The sequence below is a fragment of the Falco punctatus genome (assembly GCF_963210335.1).
Source record: "Falco punctatus genome assembly, chromosome: Z".
Taxonomy (NCBI): domain Eukaryota; kingdom Metazoa; phylum Chordata; class Aves; order Falconiformes; family Falconidae; genus Falco; species Falco punctatus.
In genome coordinates this window covers 31,067,645-31,084,391 of record NC_137586.1, presented here as the reverse complement: position 1 = coordinate 31,084,391, position 16,747 = coordinate 31,067,645, and the positions used below count along the sequence as shown (strand labels likewise).

Sequence of the window (16,747 nt, the reverse complement as noted above, 5' to 3'; positions counted from 1 at the left end):
AACACCTTCCCCCAACGTCCCTTTTCTACCCAGACTCAGCTTTACTCTTCTGCCTCCTCTACCACAACGGTGCGGAGGGATCAGGGATGGCCAGCTGAGGGTCAGGTCATGGTGTCTGTAGCAGCTCCTCTCCGCTGCTCCTTCCTCCTCACACTATTCCCTGGCTCCAGCATGGTGTCCCTCCCACGGGATAGACTCTGTCATGAACTGCTGCAGCAGTTCAAGAGGATCTTCCTCTTGATGGGGCAGTCCTTCAGGAACGGACTGTTGCAGCATGCAACCCCCGTCAGCCACAGCTCCTGCCAGAAAACCGGCTCCTGCACGAACTCTCCATGGGCTGCAGCTTCCTGCAGGGCTCATCCACCCCTCTGTCGTGTGGTCCTGCACAGGCTGCGGTGTGGTCGTCTGCTCCGGTGTGCTCCACAGTGGGATGCAGGGGAACAACCTGCTTCACCATGGTCTAAAAAGATGTAACTGCTAAACCACAGTAGGAGGATACTAATATTAAGAGCATTAGTGTATCAGTTAACGTACGTGTTCGCTTGTATGGAGACATAGGCTGCAGGGGATCCAGTGCCTGGAGCAGAGACTCCTGCTTCTCCTTTGTGGACTGGTGTGGTGAAAGTTTATTAAATAATGATTGATAACTGCTTATGAAGAAGTCTTTGATCATGCATGTAATCAGGATTGTTTAACTCGGGCAGTGAGCTCAAGGACAACTACAAATCACATTTAGTGAGTCAGACAGGTGGTGCTTGTCCCAGGCCCCCTGCGCAGGCAGGATGCATGCGGGACCACCCAGACAATAAATACGGTGTGCAGCTGTGTTGTGACAGTAACTCAACCATGCTCGGACATCTGGCCAGCATCATTGGTGCGTGTGGACCTTATGGACCATGAGATCTGCATGTGGCACAAACTTTAAAACCTTGCATACACTAGGTATGTAAGCTGGTTTTGTTTTCACAAAGTATAAAGGCAGGCAAGCTCTGGGACTGGGCCAGAAGCCTCACCTATGGGTGGAGGCACCGTGTAGGAACTTCCCAGTTACTGAGATACTCCGGGCACCAGTGGCAGTGGGGTTTCCCAGCTTAAGCGTGGGCTTGGATGATGTTATTAAGGTGGTAATTGGTGATGTATCCTTTTCTTAATCACTTAATCACTTAATGTTTTACAGTCACAATTTGGTGCATCGCTCCTATTGCTCTTCTATCATATTGTGCATAATAACCAGTACTGTTTCCTTTTATCATATTGCATGATATTTTACTTTATTATATTGTAATATAATAAACAAGATTTATTGTTATATTTTATTTGGAGTCCATTTTTTCTTGGTACCCACTCAGTCAGCGAAACACAAGCCAGGCTCACAGACAGGATACAAAGTTAAAATGTCTGTATTTAATAAAAAAGAGGCAAGTTCAACTGTCGCTAGTGTGACGATTGATATTCCCAGGTAGGAACACATGCCTTACTCGTATTTTAGCCACCAAGTGGTCTTGTTGTGCTGGACTTTGTGAAAGTTGGGATGCATGCTTGGGAGAAGCAGAACCCCTTGATGTGGTAAAACGTGTGCAAAAGATACCTGTTGGAAAAGGGAGTGGCTGCATTAGGGCGTTGTGGATGGAATTTGATAACGGCTTAGAGGAAACAGCATCAGCAGCAGGAGCAGATTTGTGTAGAGAAAGTGGAGTTAGAGCATTAAGTAATTTGTAAAGTAAGGTTGCAGTGCCAGAATTGTTCGTTGAATACAAGTTGGATGCTTACCAGACTGTGGCTGAGAAGGGTTCGGGTTGCTCAGTGGTAAGTATTGTAAATGGCGGCGTAGAGTGAAAAGGGAAAAGATGTGCAGTTACTGCTGAGGCAGGAACACAGTGGGATCCTGACGAGTGGGACGGTGATACATGGAGTCAACTGATTCAGATGTGAGTGTAGGGGGAGAATTTGTTTCTGAGGTTGTAGAGATAAAACTCATCACTACAGAAGAAAATTAGAATCAGGGCCAGATGGATGGCAAGTGAGACATGATGTAATTGAGGATTATACTCAGCATGAAATTAATGATATGACAGCGATTCTGGCAGAAATCAAGGGAATCTTTGCTCACTTGGATGGTGCAGCTGTGTGATTTAGGAGCGTCAGGAATTGCATTGGATGCTGTAGATAGCAAGAAGTTTGTAACATCAAGTTCTGATTCTTTTGTGCAAGATGTTTTTCAAAATCATGATGAGGGAGATATTTATTTGTTCGCCTTCGCAGCTGCAGGTTGCAACTGCAAATACCCCAACGGAAGGGGACTGGCCAGGAGGAGATTAAAAGAGTGCATACAGTGTCTCAAAGAGGAAGGGATGAAAATTGCTGCCTTCATAGGAGACATCGGCACGATGATACAGGCTGGGTTAACTGCACCTATTAGGAATAATAGCATTAAAATTGCTCTGCCTGCATGTAACAATGTCATAATGACACTTTTTAATAAATGAGACAGGGAGCCCCACAGAAGAAGTAATTGGGAAGGTACAACAATTGGGAGATTTAGGGGAATGGGGTCTGATGCAAAACACAGGGCATGGTAATAGAAATGAAAATAATAAAGCTGAAAATAATAGAATCTCACAGAAAGAAATGTTCGCTTCTTTGTTAAAAGATGTCAAGATTGATGGAATTCCTACGAATGAGATGTGGAGGTTATTTAAACAGAGGAGGAAATAAATCAAGTAAGTAAGTAGTCATAGCCAGCAGAGGTTTGCAGAATCACCCAAGGATGCAGCTCAGCCTTCTGCCCCACCCTGTGAACCTGGAGGGGATCCCCACACCCCAGCAGAGGGCCCCCACTGGAGAGTCACACTTTCCAGGGCACAGGGAGGACTGGGGACAGTTTGACGAGCCACATCCCTGGCGCGATGTCAAAGCCTTCCTTCAGTAATTTGAAGAGTTAAAAGATGGACTGAAAAGAGGGCCAAGCTCCAATACAAAGGTAGGTTAAGAAAGACAGTCGCCCACATGTGGAGCTGCGAATTTATTGGAAGACTCAATTCCCCCAACAAGTCAGAGCCCCTGTAGATTCAGGAGCAGAGGCCTCTTTAATTTACAGAAATGCAGAGTGATTTAAAGGTCCGAAGCTGTTCAAACTAAAATTGAAATGAAAATAGGAAATTTTCCAAAAAGAACCTGTCTGGTTACAATTGTCCTAATCCCCAAATATATTATTGGAATTGGTATTTAAAAAGGGTTAACATTGCATTTACAAGACCGACAGTATCAGTTTGGAGTAAAGCTATATATTACGGCTACACCTGTACTTGTAGGAAAAGTAAAAATGTCCCAGACACAGATTCCTTCTGCAATGAAAGTTGTTACAACAAACCAATACAGAATCCCAGAGGACATGAGGAAATTTCATCAATAAAGGATCTGTTAGAGACAGGCATTTTAAAACCTACGACTACTGCCTGGAATAATCCAGTGTGGCCGGTGAAGAAAAGCGATGAGACCTGGTGAATGACCGTGGGTTACAGACAGCTAAATACACTCCGCTGTTAACAGCCACAGTGCCAGATACTGTCACTTTGATTGAAAAGGTGCAACAACATCCAGGAACCTGGCACGCAGCAATTCATGTGGCTAATGCTTTCTTTACAATACCCAGTGCCGAGGAGCACTGGGAACAACTCGCCTGTACTGGGCAAGGCAGACAGTGTACTTTTACCCGTCTGCCTCAAGGGTGGATACACAGCCCTACCGTTTGTCACCGGACAGTGGCTGAGTGTCTGCATTTGTTGACTCCGCCAGCCACCGTACAGACAGTATGCTATACTGACGTTATGATTCAGGGAGAAAGTGAGCAAAGAGGTGCAAGACCAATTAGAATTGTTAATTCAGCATATGAAAAACAAAGGATGGCAGATTAATCCAAGCAAAATCAGGGACCAGCTCAGGCAGTGAAGTTTTTAGGGATACAGTGGCATCGTCGACACAAAGAAATACTGCCAGAGGCCGGGCAGAAAAATTTGGATTTCGCAACACCATAAAATAAAACCAATGCACAAAGATTTATTGGATTATTTGGATTTTGGAGACAGCATACTCCATATTTAGGGCAAATTCTTGCTCCTTTGTATGAAATGACCTGGAAGACATAGGAATTTGAATGGGAATTATGTCCCTGCTAACAGATGTTTTCTTTAGGAACAGGATCATGACCTTTTAGCTCCGTCTTTTACAGAACTACCTGTTTTGAATCATGAATCTTGTCCTATGTCTTATGGTCCATTTGGGCAATACCATTACCCCAGGAAGCTATCTAGAAATGATTAATACAATGACCACAAGCTGGTGGTGGAGAAATAGTACCCACTTATGAACACAAGGCAACAATACCTGCGATGTGAATAAACCTTGTCAGGTAGTTAACCTGACCAGGAGTGACCTTGGGGAGAGCCCTTGGAAGGAATGGACGTCTCTTCATGCAATATCAAACGGACCAAGACACAGTGATTTTGTCAAATGATAGTACTATTGCTACCAAATGCAATACTTTTACCCCTTGTTAAAGATATTACAGAGAGGCAGCACCAGCTTGGCTGACAGGCTCAGCTGTGCCCATGGTGGGTCTGCTGGGACCGGCTGTGGCTGCCATGGGCAGCTCTACTCACCAAGGCCACCCCTGCAGCACCCTTGCTACCACACCCTTGCCACCTAAACCCAATACACCTCTTTTCAAAGCAGCTGCTTGTAACTTCAAAGATGCACTAATAAGGTAATTTTAACTTGGAAATTCAATGCCTTCATCCTGTAAAACAGGCCATAGGTGTCTGATGTAAAAAAGTTAAAAAATCTTCATCAGGTAGTTTCTTTGACAGCTTTCTTTCTCTGAGACTACTTGCTTGAATTTTGGTAACTTACTGTCAATGGGTTGAAGTCAGAAATAGTTATTTTCCACAGGAGTAACTTCAAGTAAAGTTGAATACAGTTGTCTTTTAATTACAGGTATAACAGCAGTGAAATTGAAATACAAAATTAGCACATAGGATTTGCATAGAGATAATCACTACTAAAGAAGTTAGGTACAAACTTCTAAAATTTCACAACTAGAAAGATTTTACTGCTAAACAACAGTAGCACAATAGTAAGATACTAATATTAAGAATGTTAGTATATCAGTTAATACATGTTTTTACTTGTACAGACCCAAACCTGATCAGCAGAAAGCTGATGATGGGCTTGACTTACATTGTTACCACAGAACCACAGAAAAATATTAACTTGAAGCACAGTTTTTATTTCTTTTAACATAGATTAAGCAGGTTTTTTATCATAAAAAAGCTTTAAGTATCCCCTTATAACAATAATGGATTTTGACGACAGATCACAACAGGCATGTAGGTATGATAGACATTATCTGTAACCAGTAGCTACAATGCAGACTAAGCTTAATGCTGGGACTCTTGAACCAGACTTCTTTACTGTAACTTCAATATTAATTTCAACTCTTAAATGGAAATTCAAGCTGCATTCACTAAAATCCCCAGCTTTCAAAGTAATACTCGCAATTATTGCACTTGTACTGGTTGTATTGGCTTAGTAAAGCCGTTCTAAAGCAACAGTTTAATATTTGTACATTTTAAAGCACTTGATCTTATCTACAAAGAAAATAAACATGATTATACCACCATTTATTTCAACTTAATTGTGAATATTCTTAATTTTCAGAGTTTAAATGGATGTGCAATTAGTAACTACACTAGAAAAGCAACAAATGCTGTAACTACCCTATGATGACTAGTTTGGTCCATGTCAGTAATCAAGTGATGTTATAAAAAATAAACTAGTTTATTTTGTATAAAATGAGTAATGTTGCATTTTTCAGATTGCACAGTACAAACAAGCTAATATCTAAATTAATACTGTTACAGGTAGTTATTACATAGGGACAGCAGCTAGAAAAAATAAGTACCTCAAAGCAACAGACTTCTGCAGCCATCTTTCCATAACATTGTATGAAAGTTAAATATGTCTTAGTTACAAGTATGCATATTATAAAATGTTTGAAAAATGTTTAAGTATGAGCTGTTAAACTAATTTTCCATAGCAAGAGTATATGATGATATTTACATTTTAAAAATTCCTTTTTCAGAAAAGAATTTACAATGAAATAAATAACCTTCAGCAATCCCTTAAACCCAACTACAAGATCTGTAAGTGGCAGTAAAAAACAGTCAAGCCACCTTGTGTCAATGTTAGGTCAGTAAAATATGCCTCATCCAGTAAGAAGTGCAACTCTGCTTTACTAGTCATCTAGAAACATGCACAATACATCTAAGTACCTTCAAATATGGTACAACCTCGAGTATTTGTACAAGAGTATTCACAAAAACATACAATATATTTTACAGTCCTTTAATACAAAATATTGATATCAAACCAATCTGAACTGCATTGATCAGACATTTTTTTAGGCAGGCAAGCTGCGAAGGATAACAGTTCTTAAATTTAATCCCCTCTTTGCCTTTTAAACTCAAGCAAGAGATAAGTAGTTTCGTCAGAACATGTGTTGGTGATGTAAAGGTACTGATGAGTATTAGTTGAACCTGTCTCCATATGTATTCGCTGTCTCTCAACACTATTAAAGTATTAACAGCTGCAAGCTAGTCTGAAGATTGCATAAAAAAAAATCTTGCCTCTTTTTGAAATTATTAGATGAAACTGCTGCTTAGTTATCCCCACTAAAGATTTCAAAGATTGAAATATTAAAAAAATAAAGAGTTCAAATCTAAAACATGGAAGCATGTCTAAGAGCTGGTTTGCTTCCTTTCACACCTGATGCTTGGGAAGTAATTAATCTTCCACTTAAGACACAATACAGTCATAACTGCCTTCTTGGAATGAATCCTCATCCTCTGTCTTAGATTTGTCCTCTTCATGCCTGCTTGCATTGCCGTTCCCAGCATCACTCTGAGGATTAGTGCCATGGCTAGAAGACGTCCTGCTTTCCTCAGCTCTGGGGTTTGCTTGTTCAGTAACCTTAGAAAGATTCACTGGCTGAAAAGCTTCAGGCTGTACTTGCTCTTCTACTATTTCACTTAGTTTCTGGATCTGTGGTTTGATGCTATTCAGAAATGGCTTGTACCCAGGGCTAGGAAAATAATGGTATAGAACACCATGAGTGAATTACAAAAAGCGTACTTCTGTCATATGCCCAAAAAGCAGCTTTTCCTGGGAGATGTTTGCTATAAATAATTATCTTCTATAATCCTTCCTGTACAATTTTTTTTCTTTTAAATAGAGGGAAAAAGGCAACTATAATCAAACAAATTATGTTGGGGAAATCAAACAAAGTTGGGGACGCTGTTGTTTGGGGTTTAATTTGTTGTTTGTTCCGCCCCCACCCCCCCAGCACCCCCACTCCCTCCAGTTTGTTCACAACTGTATTAAGTGACTGTCCTGAAATTTCCCGTAAAAGTGCTTTTAAGTAACTGTTTCAGCTAGAGCCGAGATAACTCAAAGTTATTTTTCAGGCAACTGATTAACTACAACTGGAATGAAAATGACATGGAAAATAACACTTACCAATCTGTAGAAGCCCATTTGTCAACAGCATGTAGGCCAGTCTTGATATTCTGACAGATTTCTCCATCAATATCAGAGGACTGCATTATGCTGAAAACCTGGTTGATCACTGAAGATTCTCTGAGGATAAGGCCTATGATAATACACCAATCCAGACATCCTGCTTCCATGAAGATATGTAGCAAGTACCTAGAGAGAGAAACAGTCTACTTACTACTTTTTGCACTCAGAAGACAAAATCCCAGTGTGATTCTGTAGACTGTTTCTTTCTCCTAATGCTGCATACCAGTAATTTTTAGTTTCAAATACAAAGATTATGTCACCTACCGCAGCTGGACCTGTGACTTGTGCGGCCCTTTACTAGCCAGTTCCAAAGAGAGATGTTCAAGCTCTGACTGAGTTAAACTTAAACTGGAGAAGTTTTCATCCACCATGGTCCAGTCACCATCCACCACAGAACTTGTTTCCGTCAGGTCTGTTGCTGAACCAATGCTGCATTCATCACCTATCAAAAACACTCAGAAACATAAGGGAAAAAGAAACTGCTTACTTCCATGAGACTCAGAATTTCAGAACTACCACTTCCTACAGAAATAAACAAATTACACAGTACAGCTTTGCTCACAGTGCTCATAAGGTACTACGGGCATACACTGTCCATCCCACTTCAGCATTCTTCTTGTCACACTATATGGTAGAACTATTACTGCAGGAATGCAGTAGTTTTTCTATCAAATAAAAATAATTCTGCAGAACAGTATCAATAAGGGATCCTACAGATATGTTGGCAACCACTGTCAGGGCACAGCGACAGCCTCTTACATACTATAGTCTTATGTCTGCAGGAAGGGTTGCAGTCTGTCTAAAGATACCACCTTCTTAACCTTTAACTTTTTTAAAAAACAAAGGTGGAATAGCAACTTCTTTTCTTCATACAAAACTCTGAGCATTCTGAATGCTTGGTAATGTAAATATTTACCTGCACTAATTTCAAGAAGAGGTGTTTCTACTAAAAACGTGAAGAGTAGATGCAGCCACAGAATTTTCACAAGAACAGTAACAGCAAAGTGAAAACCATTATAGTGGTGAGTTATGAAGTCATGGTGAAGTCATGAGGGCACCTACCCTCCAGAACAGCTGGCATATTAAAGTAGATGCAACTTTTCTGTGGAACATGTTTACAAAGCCAGAAAGTAATTTTATTAGCTTCTTGCCCATGAATGCCACTGCTGGCTTATTTATTTACGAAGTTATTATTATTAGAATTCAGCTTGTAACATTTTAAAGACTATTAATTTAGTTTTAACTTTAGGATAAACTGCTTCGAAATGTCCACTGAACTTAAAGGTCTTCATCCATCTTAGAAAAAAACATGAGATACTTGTTTATAGGAACAGCAGTAGTGGCAGGACAAAATAGTGCAACGAAAAGAGAAATAAATTTTCTCCATTTTTTTGGAGAGTTCTGTAACAAATTTATTTAAACCTAATGCATTCCTGCAGTCTCCAGAAGTAACAAACATGAGAAACAGGAGTGAAAATAGAACAAGGCAGTGCCCAAGCACAGGGACAGAACCTCACTCTTCCTTCACTTTTTAATAGCAGCTCTGACTGTCACAGGAGGCACAAGCATCTCAGGGAAATTGTAGTTCACACTTAGGTACTTAAGCCGTTCACCTAATAAAGTGGAAATTAGATGATCTAGACACTGTTGAAAATGTTCCTCTGTGGTCAGAAAAGATGCATACAGATTAATATTCCCCTTTGTATTTTCATAAACTGTTAATCATTTGAGCTTTTAGAAAAGTGATTTAACTAAAGCCATAGGGAAAAAGGAAACTATATGGGACTGTCGTTTTCTCAACTTCCTCAATGAAGAATTTATCTCATAACTTCCTAAAGAAATCCAAAAGCAAAAAGTTCATGCATTAGAACAGTGCCAACTCGTGGAAAAGGCTGACCTGAGCAAGAGACAAAGATAGAAAAAACTTAGAACACTCTTCTCAGCCAGACTGTAAAAGTACTAAATTTTGAGTTACCACCATAGACAGGAACTTCAGCAAGTATCAATTTCATACTCTACTTACAAGTACATAAAGATGTATGACATGGGCATTATCTTTCTGTTGTAAAAATTTCTGTTCACTTTTCAACAAGTCCTCTTCCTGCGACCCACCCCCACCCCCATTACGGTTATCAGCAGTTGAGAAGCAACAATACAGAAGTGGCATGCAAATACCAAAGTGTGTGTACTTCCAGGTGCATTTTTGCAATGAGCAGACAGAAGGAAGAGTGACTAACCTTTGCTTAGCAAAGGAGAAAGGAATGCATCTTGCATGTGTGGTCCATGGGATGAAACGTTGTCAATCTCCCTCTGAGAGGAGCCAATAGTGCCAAGCCAGCTGCGACTCCGAGGTGTGTTTGAAACCCCTGTGTCCATTTCCATGTTTACGAAGGTGTCTGCAGACTGAGATTTTAGCAGCTGCTCCCCCACAGCTGAAAAAAAACCCCAAGAACCCATCAAAAAGAAGTCATGTAATCATGAAATTTGGAAACCTCTCTCCAGGCATTCCAGGAAGCTAAAACTCGTATCTAAGTCAATATTCAATTAGTTTGCTGAGGGATCACCAAAAGCAAGGGAATGCACCAAGTTTAGGTCCTTCAAGAATTTCTGATCAACTTTTTATGCACTGGCATAAAAGAAATATCAGTTGGTAAAGGGTTAGCATCAATAGAACTAAACAGTGCTGCTGCTACCAAAAAGAGGAAGACTTGGCAGCTAGTGTCAACTTTGCCATAAGAAGGTAAACCAGCGAGCTAAGAGATTAATAATACAACAGAGGCTTACAGCAAGTAGTCAAAATTCCTACCCTTTCAACATAAAGCAAATTTCAAATATTAGAAACATTATTTTTTTTAATTTTAAAAAGTTCATCAAAACCTAATCTAAAAACTATGTAAGAATGTTGATTTTAGTAAATTTCTGTAGCAGAATTTCCATCACAGAGCAATATCCACGTTCAACTCAACATCTGCACAAGTGATACCCAGTTCAGTGCACCTGAGAAAGCAAGAAACCTCAACAGAAACAGTAGTGTAATCAGACTACACAAGAGATGCTGTTCGTGCTAAACAGAATCCCTTCAAAAAACACACTCTGTGTGAGAAAGCTGTGAAGGTGACAAGCCTCAACCTGTCCAAAAAGCCTCAGCCTGTTCTTTGCTTGGTTGAACTGATGTGAAGGACATACTCAGACTGATGGGTACAGGACTGCAGCAGGAAAACTTATTCCAAATCAACTCAGACGTTACAGCACCTGTCTTGTACTTTCCATTCTTGAAAGGTGAATTAATGGAGGAAGCCGGTATGACTGGAAATGGCCAGAGGAAATCCTTGTGCAGCTTTTTCAAAGCAAACACAAAATCCTCCACGCGGGCAGCTCTGGCTCGCTCCTTGCACAGCCACCCGATCAGCTCAAAGCCTAACTGTGCAGCAAAGCAGCCCAGGTCTTTCAGCTTGATTTCTTCTAGCAGATGCCGAGCATGCCGCCAGAGCATCATGTCGATGTACATGTTCTCAGCACAGTCACTGTCTTTACTCCACCTACAGACAGAGCAGAGAACAGGGACATTAAGACTGGTAAAACTGAGTCATAATGGCTGTTCACCACAACCACAGTACATTAGGTAGTGGGAGCTTTCTATACACCAATAAAAGCAGTTTCCACTGTTCCTTGCTATTTATGTTCTCTGAAAGATCCCACTGTCTCAACAGGTAAGTGAAATAAGGGCAGGACATTACAACAGCAGCAGTGTCCATAGAATATTAAACTCTCAGCAACGCAGAAAAAAGTAAAGGAGAGGTAAAAGGCAGATGCCATTGCAAAGATACTTCTGAGAAAACAGGTTTAGAGAACAAGTCAGGAAAGGTCCTAGACTAATGCTTATCAAAACTCTTAAGATTGTACTCTCTATGGAAAATCACTAAATAGAAGCATCTGAATTTCTACTGAGATTGTTCTGAAAGTCTTACATGGGCAAAAAAGCGAAACCAAGATAACAACGAATCCCAGCTCAGTGCTGCTTCTGAACACTAATACAGATCAGTATGTATTCTGTACACAGCAGTTTAAGCGGGATTCACCCCAAGGGGTAAAGGCTCTATTTATGGCTTGGCAACATACTGCTAGATCAAGATGTGCACAGTATCACGGTGCAATGTATGCTATGACGCTGCAGTACTGTGAGCTGTTCAAGACTTACCTTTTAGCAAAACAGATCGTTCCAATATAAGGCATGGTCTTGCTAGCTATTTAAACTACTACATACACATCCAGTGGATTCAAAGGTTTTTGGTCAGCAGTATCTACCTAGGTGTGCCTGTGTATGTGTACATACAAACACACACATGTGTATTTACATGTGTGAGAAAATATCCTCCCAAGAACGTAAGAGAGAGGCACTGACATTTTGACAGTCGGGAAGAGACACATGCAGAGGGATGTGGAGGGAGACTATGACAAATCTAACTCTCTTATAATGTTCTCCTATAACTTAAATTGGTGAGAAAGTTAGTACCTAACAAAGCCAGGAAGAAGGTATTACTACCAATTACCTTTTTCCAGATGGGCCAGAGGGCATACTCAGTGTCTTTGTCAAGTTAAACTTGCCATGAAGATTCTCTGCTGATTGGGATAAACTAATGCTGCGATGTCTGAAGAACTCAAAGCCACTACTTGAACTAGGTTCCTAAAACCAAAACATACAGTCAAAGGAGCAAACATGCTATATAGTAGCAAGATTAATCATAAACGGTTTGATGCATAGTATTTGCTGTTCTCATTACAAACCTGAGTTGTTGGTGTAGCTGGAGGTGTCTCTGTTTCTCCAGAACCAATGGCTTTAAGAAATCTGATCATATGACGACAAAGATCCCACTTTCCCTGCTCTAAGGCAGTATTAAATAGGAGAGTAGCATGTTGTCTGCTAACTGCTGGAACTTCCATATTCTGCAAGTAACAAAACGTAATTAAGTTACTTGCTTTTGCTATCAAGCAACAAAAATCCTATTAAGTCAAAACACACCATGTCACAGTCAAATATACCAGAGATTAGAAGCAGCATATTTCAAGCTATTATATTCCTTTTTATAACAGTAAACTAACTACTTACATTGCATGATATTCCCCCCCCTTCACAACTGGACATAAGCTCAACAGAAAACTGTTAAATTAAAAGTGATTTGTTTTAACATGTCTTAACTTCGGTATGACAATATTTTTAAAATACTACACTAGAAAATATCACTTCTCTTGCAATATGTAAGTACCATTACCTGTAGGATAATAAGATAAGAGGCAGCTGTGTCCAAATCCTGGGCCATTAAGCACTCCTCAAATAAGTCCTTTGGGTTTCCAACAGCAGCAAACAGGTAATTCCACAGGGCATATTCTGTCTTCCTAGCACAATGAACAACTGTCTGCAGGAAGAGGGGGAACTCTGTAATGAACTTCGCCACAGTGGGAAGCAGTGGGTCGGGAATGGGTTCCCGCGAGGTAGCTTCTTCTTCCAGCACTTCATGAAGCATCAGTTCTAGTACATGAGAAAAGTATGGTAACGTGGCACAGGAGTGGGCCAAAAGCAAGGCTTGTTCACCGAGGTTCCTAACCAAGAGCTGGCGTAAAATGTGATGGAGGTAGATCTGAGAGGTTCTCTCAACAATGGAGAAAGGAAAGAGAACCTCTAAGTGTTCTCTAGCACTGGTTTGAGTGTATAAACAGTCATAGAGCACAGTGTCATTAACAGCACCAAGAACCAAGGCATCTTCAAACAAAACAGCCAATGGGTATATGTTGATGTGGAAAGGCAGCATGATCCGTCTTGACAGAAAGGAATGCGGTTTTCGATGATCTCTGGGAAACAGGGGAAGCCAGACTTTCATACCTGCCCCACCACAGCTGAGCCACAGAGCCTCCAGTAAGTGGCGTTTCTGTTTGTTGATCCTGCAAGTAGTCCATACATTTTCAACAGACTGGGCTAGGACAACTGGAGCACAAAAAGGCAGCTATTTTAAAAGAAAGAAAAAAAAGAAAAATCAGAATTCTTCATTATTCCTTTTTTTTCTTTTACCCTCTTCACAAGAACTCTTTTTTCAGCTATGAACTACTCTTTTCAAACAAGTTAATTCTTCTAACAGAGAAGAAACAAATCTGCTTAACTACACCCTAGCACCTGGGAAAACACTACTTTTTACTTACATTAACTCAAAAGACATTTCTTTTATTTATTTAACCTCCTTATACTTAGTCAAGAAGCCAGAGGTGTGAGAATAAGGGAGAAAAATAAAACCTGCTCTCTGCTTCTTCAGTTAGCCCACGAGTCTAATCTAGAACTGACAAAATTACTACAAACACCGTATTTGCTAGTGTTTTACTGAGCTGCAAACAATTATTCATCTAAACTTTACAGATTTCACTCTTCCAAAGTGCTTGTTTCATGTAGAAATGTTTTTTGTCAGCACAGAAAAACTGAAAGGTTCAGTCATTGATTTCTCTTACTGTTGTTTTTAGGAACTTTGTAAAAAGATACTCTGAACAGATGATAATGTTCCATAAACATAGATAATAGTTTTAGACAGATTGGAGATTTTCTGTCATTAGTGCATACCAGATTTTGCACAGGAATTTTATTCTTAAAATTCATATTTTTCAATGCAATACAAGTAGTAAACACCAGTATTAAATATTTCAGTTAGATATTTACACAATTAAGTAGTAACATTTCACAGATTCTTAGAGGAAAAAAAAATATAATGGGAGTAATGAGTTACTTCCAGCTCACAATTCAGCCTGTAAGTGTATAAACACTGCCTTGCATTATAGACATCTTTTCTTTATGCCTGGACCACTCCCTTCCACAACTTCTGCAGTCACTGACAACATCTTTGAAGCCATACAATATTCCACAGATATTTACTCACATGCTTCCTTTGATTAGGGTTATTATCCTTATCTCGTATCTGGGGTCCAGATCGATCCCTTTGCAACATGATGAGTTGTCCTGCTAAATTTAGCATAATACTTTCAGCCTCGCAAGCCTAAGGATAAAAGAGTATTATGCAAAGTATTTTAAGCCTTTTGAATGCATCATTTTACTCATAACCACAATACAAACCCAGAATAATAAGAGTAAATTAACTGCACTGTCGTACAGAGATGACTAGCAACCAAATTCAATGCAGAAGGACTCCGGAAAATCACGTAGAACTAAATACCTACAGACAGATTCACTTAAGCAGTTCTCATGCAAAAGAGTAAATACTGCAAGGTTTCTTGTTCACCAGACTCATTCCATGTGTTTATTCGATATAGGCTTTTTCCAGCTATGCCAAGCCACCAGTATTTGAAGAAAAATAAAGCTCTGGATTCTTATCGGTATCACCACTACATGGCAGCCAGTATCTGACTGCAAAGACTAACACTGGCAGACAAGCCAGAAAGGGTCTAGCCACACTTGTACAGCATCTTGAATTTTTAAAAGCTGCAGTTACAGAAAAATTTTTCTAATTAGATATATCAAGGAAGCAAAGTATTCTTTCTAAAGATTTATTTCAGAACTGTTACGTGTTAACTTCAAACCAAGCCACTGGAGCTAATACCACACTGTGCATGAAGTTTAGTTTTAAAATACATGGGTAGAGGGCCTGTATGGTAAATTGGCAGCATCAGGGGTTAAGGACACTAACAAGACACTCTGCTAAGTCAGACACATTGCTCTGCCTACAGTGCAGTGTCATACTCAGTGCTAACATCAATACTTTTCTTTTCATCAGGAAGATTGACAAAGTTTGAAGATATGGGCTCTTAGAAAGAAAAGGGGTAATATTTGTTCAGTCTGAAACTAAATTTAAAATAGTACTAGTGTTCTAAAAAGTTCCAGTAGCTTTTTCTTAACACTAGGAAACACCATAGTTCAGGAATAAGGCAAGATGGACTAGAAAACCACAAGTATATTGTTTTTCATGCCCTTGCCTAAGATCATATCAAAGTCTCAGGACAGATGTTCAATTTTATGGGACACTAAATTAGAATGAACTGAAGGAAGCAAGCAGAAACCTGATTTTACATCCATGCCACTGCTTTCATATCTGCCAGTGGCTTTGGTATGTGGAAAAATATGTACATTCACATGTCTACAGGCCTGCCTCACAGATGACACAACTTCTAAATGATCTGAAGGTAGCTGCTCTGATGAAAAAGTATGATTCATACAGCAGCTATCCCAATGGTTAAGCTTAATTTGTTTAAAGCACAGACAACAAAAATCCAAGTTCTCCTTGCACTGTGCTTTCAGTGGACTAAATAATTTCTGGAGTTAAGACATTAAGACAGGGCTTCACCTTCACACCTTAGTCATTGTTTGGCTGTTGGCCTATCTCCTGATGTAACTAGTGGGAGAGATTATCTCACTTTATTTTACTGTAGTAGGAAATTGACTAGAAGTAACCTTATAGGGTCATTATCTTTTCCTCTTTTTTGTTTATTCTTTGAGTAATGGACCTGTTGCTGCCAGAAAGGCATCTCCAAATGCAATGGATTGCTCTGGTGTTCAACTTTTAATACACAACAGAGAAACATGCCATTGACACAGTTAAGTTTAACTTGTCCTCCAAGATTTGGCCCCAAACTTTACAAGATGACACAAGAAGATATGAAATAGGACAGTTTGGATTTTATTTCCACCCACCTGTCCCCAGTTCACACACACAATGTCCATATAACAAGCATCACAAAAAGCATGTTCTGCATTTTATCACATAAAAGAACCACTGATTTATGATTCATTTATTAGCCAGGTAAGCTCTGAGGACTAAGCTAACAAATCCAGGCACAGATTCTTTTGAATTTTGAGTGCTATAGATCTGTTACCTGCTGAGGCATCTTCAAGGTGATGCCAGTCTCTGTCCTCACTGATGTCAATGTAACAGACACTACAAGAAAAGGATGAGGAATGTACCGAGACATGGACACTTCTTGAAGAACTTGGATACTGGCAGTAGGGTTAAGACTGAAAGGAAAGATGACTACATTTAGCAATTTTCTAACAGTATTTAACGTAAAACTACTATCTTGACATAAACCTAATGAAAATAAGCAACCAGTTTACTCTACAGAACAA

At 39.8% G+C, this 16,747-nt stretch overlaps 1 protein-coding gene across 5 annotated transcripts in view; it reads right to left on the bottom strand.

Moving 5' to 3' along the window:
* Nucleotides 1–5,263: 5,263 nt before the first annotated feature.
* The window catches only part of RIC1 (RIC1 homolog, RAB6A GEF complex partner 1), a 53,383-nt gene continuing 41,899 nt past the window's right edge, over nt 5,264–16,747 (bottom strand). For 3 of the 5 annotated variants that reach the window (XM_080372264.1, XM_080372265.1, XM_080372268.1), the window contains 10 exons: nt 16,498–16,636; nt 14,550–14,666; nt 12,906–13,634; nt 12,421–12,579; nt 12,186–12,319; nt 10,888–11,174; nt 9,873–10,067; nt 7,900–8,089; nt 7,573–7,761; nt 5,264–7,138 (listed from right to left, as the gene is read on the bottom strand). In XM_080372264.1, coding sequence (XP_080228390.1) covers nt 6,853–7,138; nt 7,573–7,761; nt 7,900–8,089; nt 9,873–10,067; nt 10,888–11,174; nt 12,186–12,319; nt 12,421–12,579; nt 12,906–13,634; nt 14,550–14,666; nt 16,498–16,636 — 2,425 coding nt within the window. In that variant the 3' untranslated portion in view covers nt 5,264–6,852. The remainder of the gene's footprint in view (nt 7,139–7,572; nt 7,762–7,899; nt 8,090–9,872; nt 10,068–10,887; nt 11,175–12,185; nt 12,320–12,420; nt 12,580–12,905; nt 13,635–14,549; nt 14,667–16,497; nt 16,637–16,747) is intronic. The other 2 variants (XM_080372266.1, XM_080372267.1) reach the window with 1 other exon arrangement.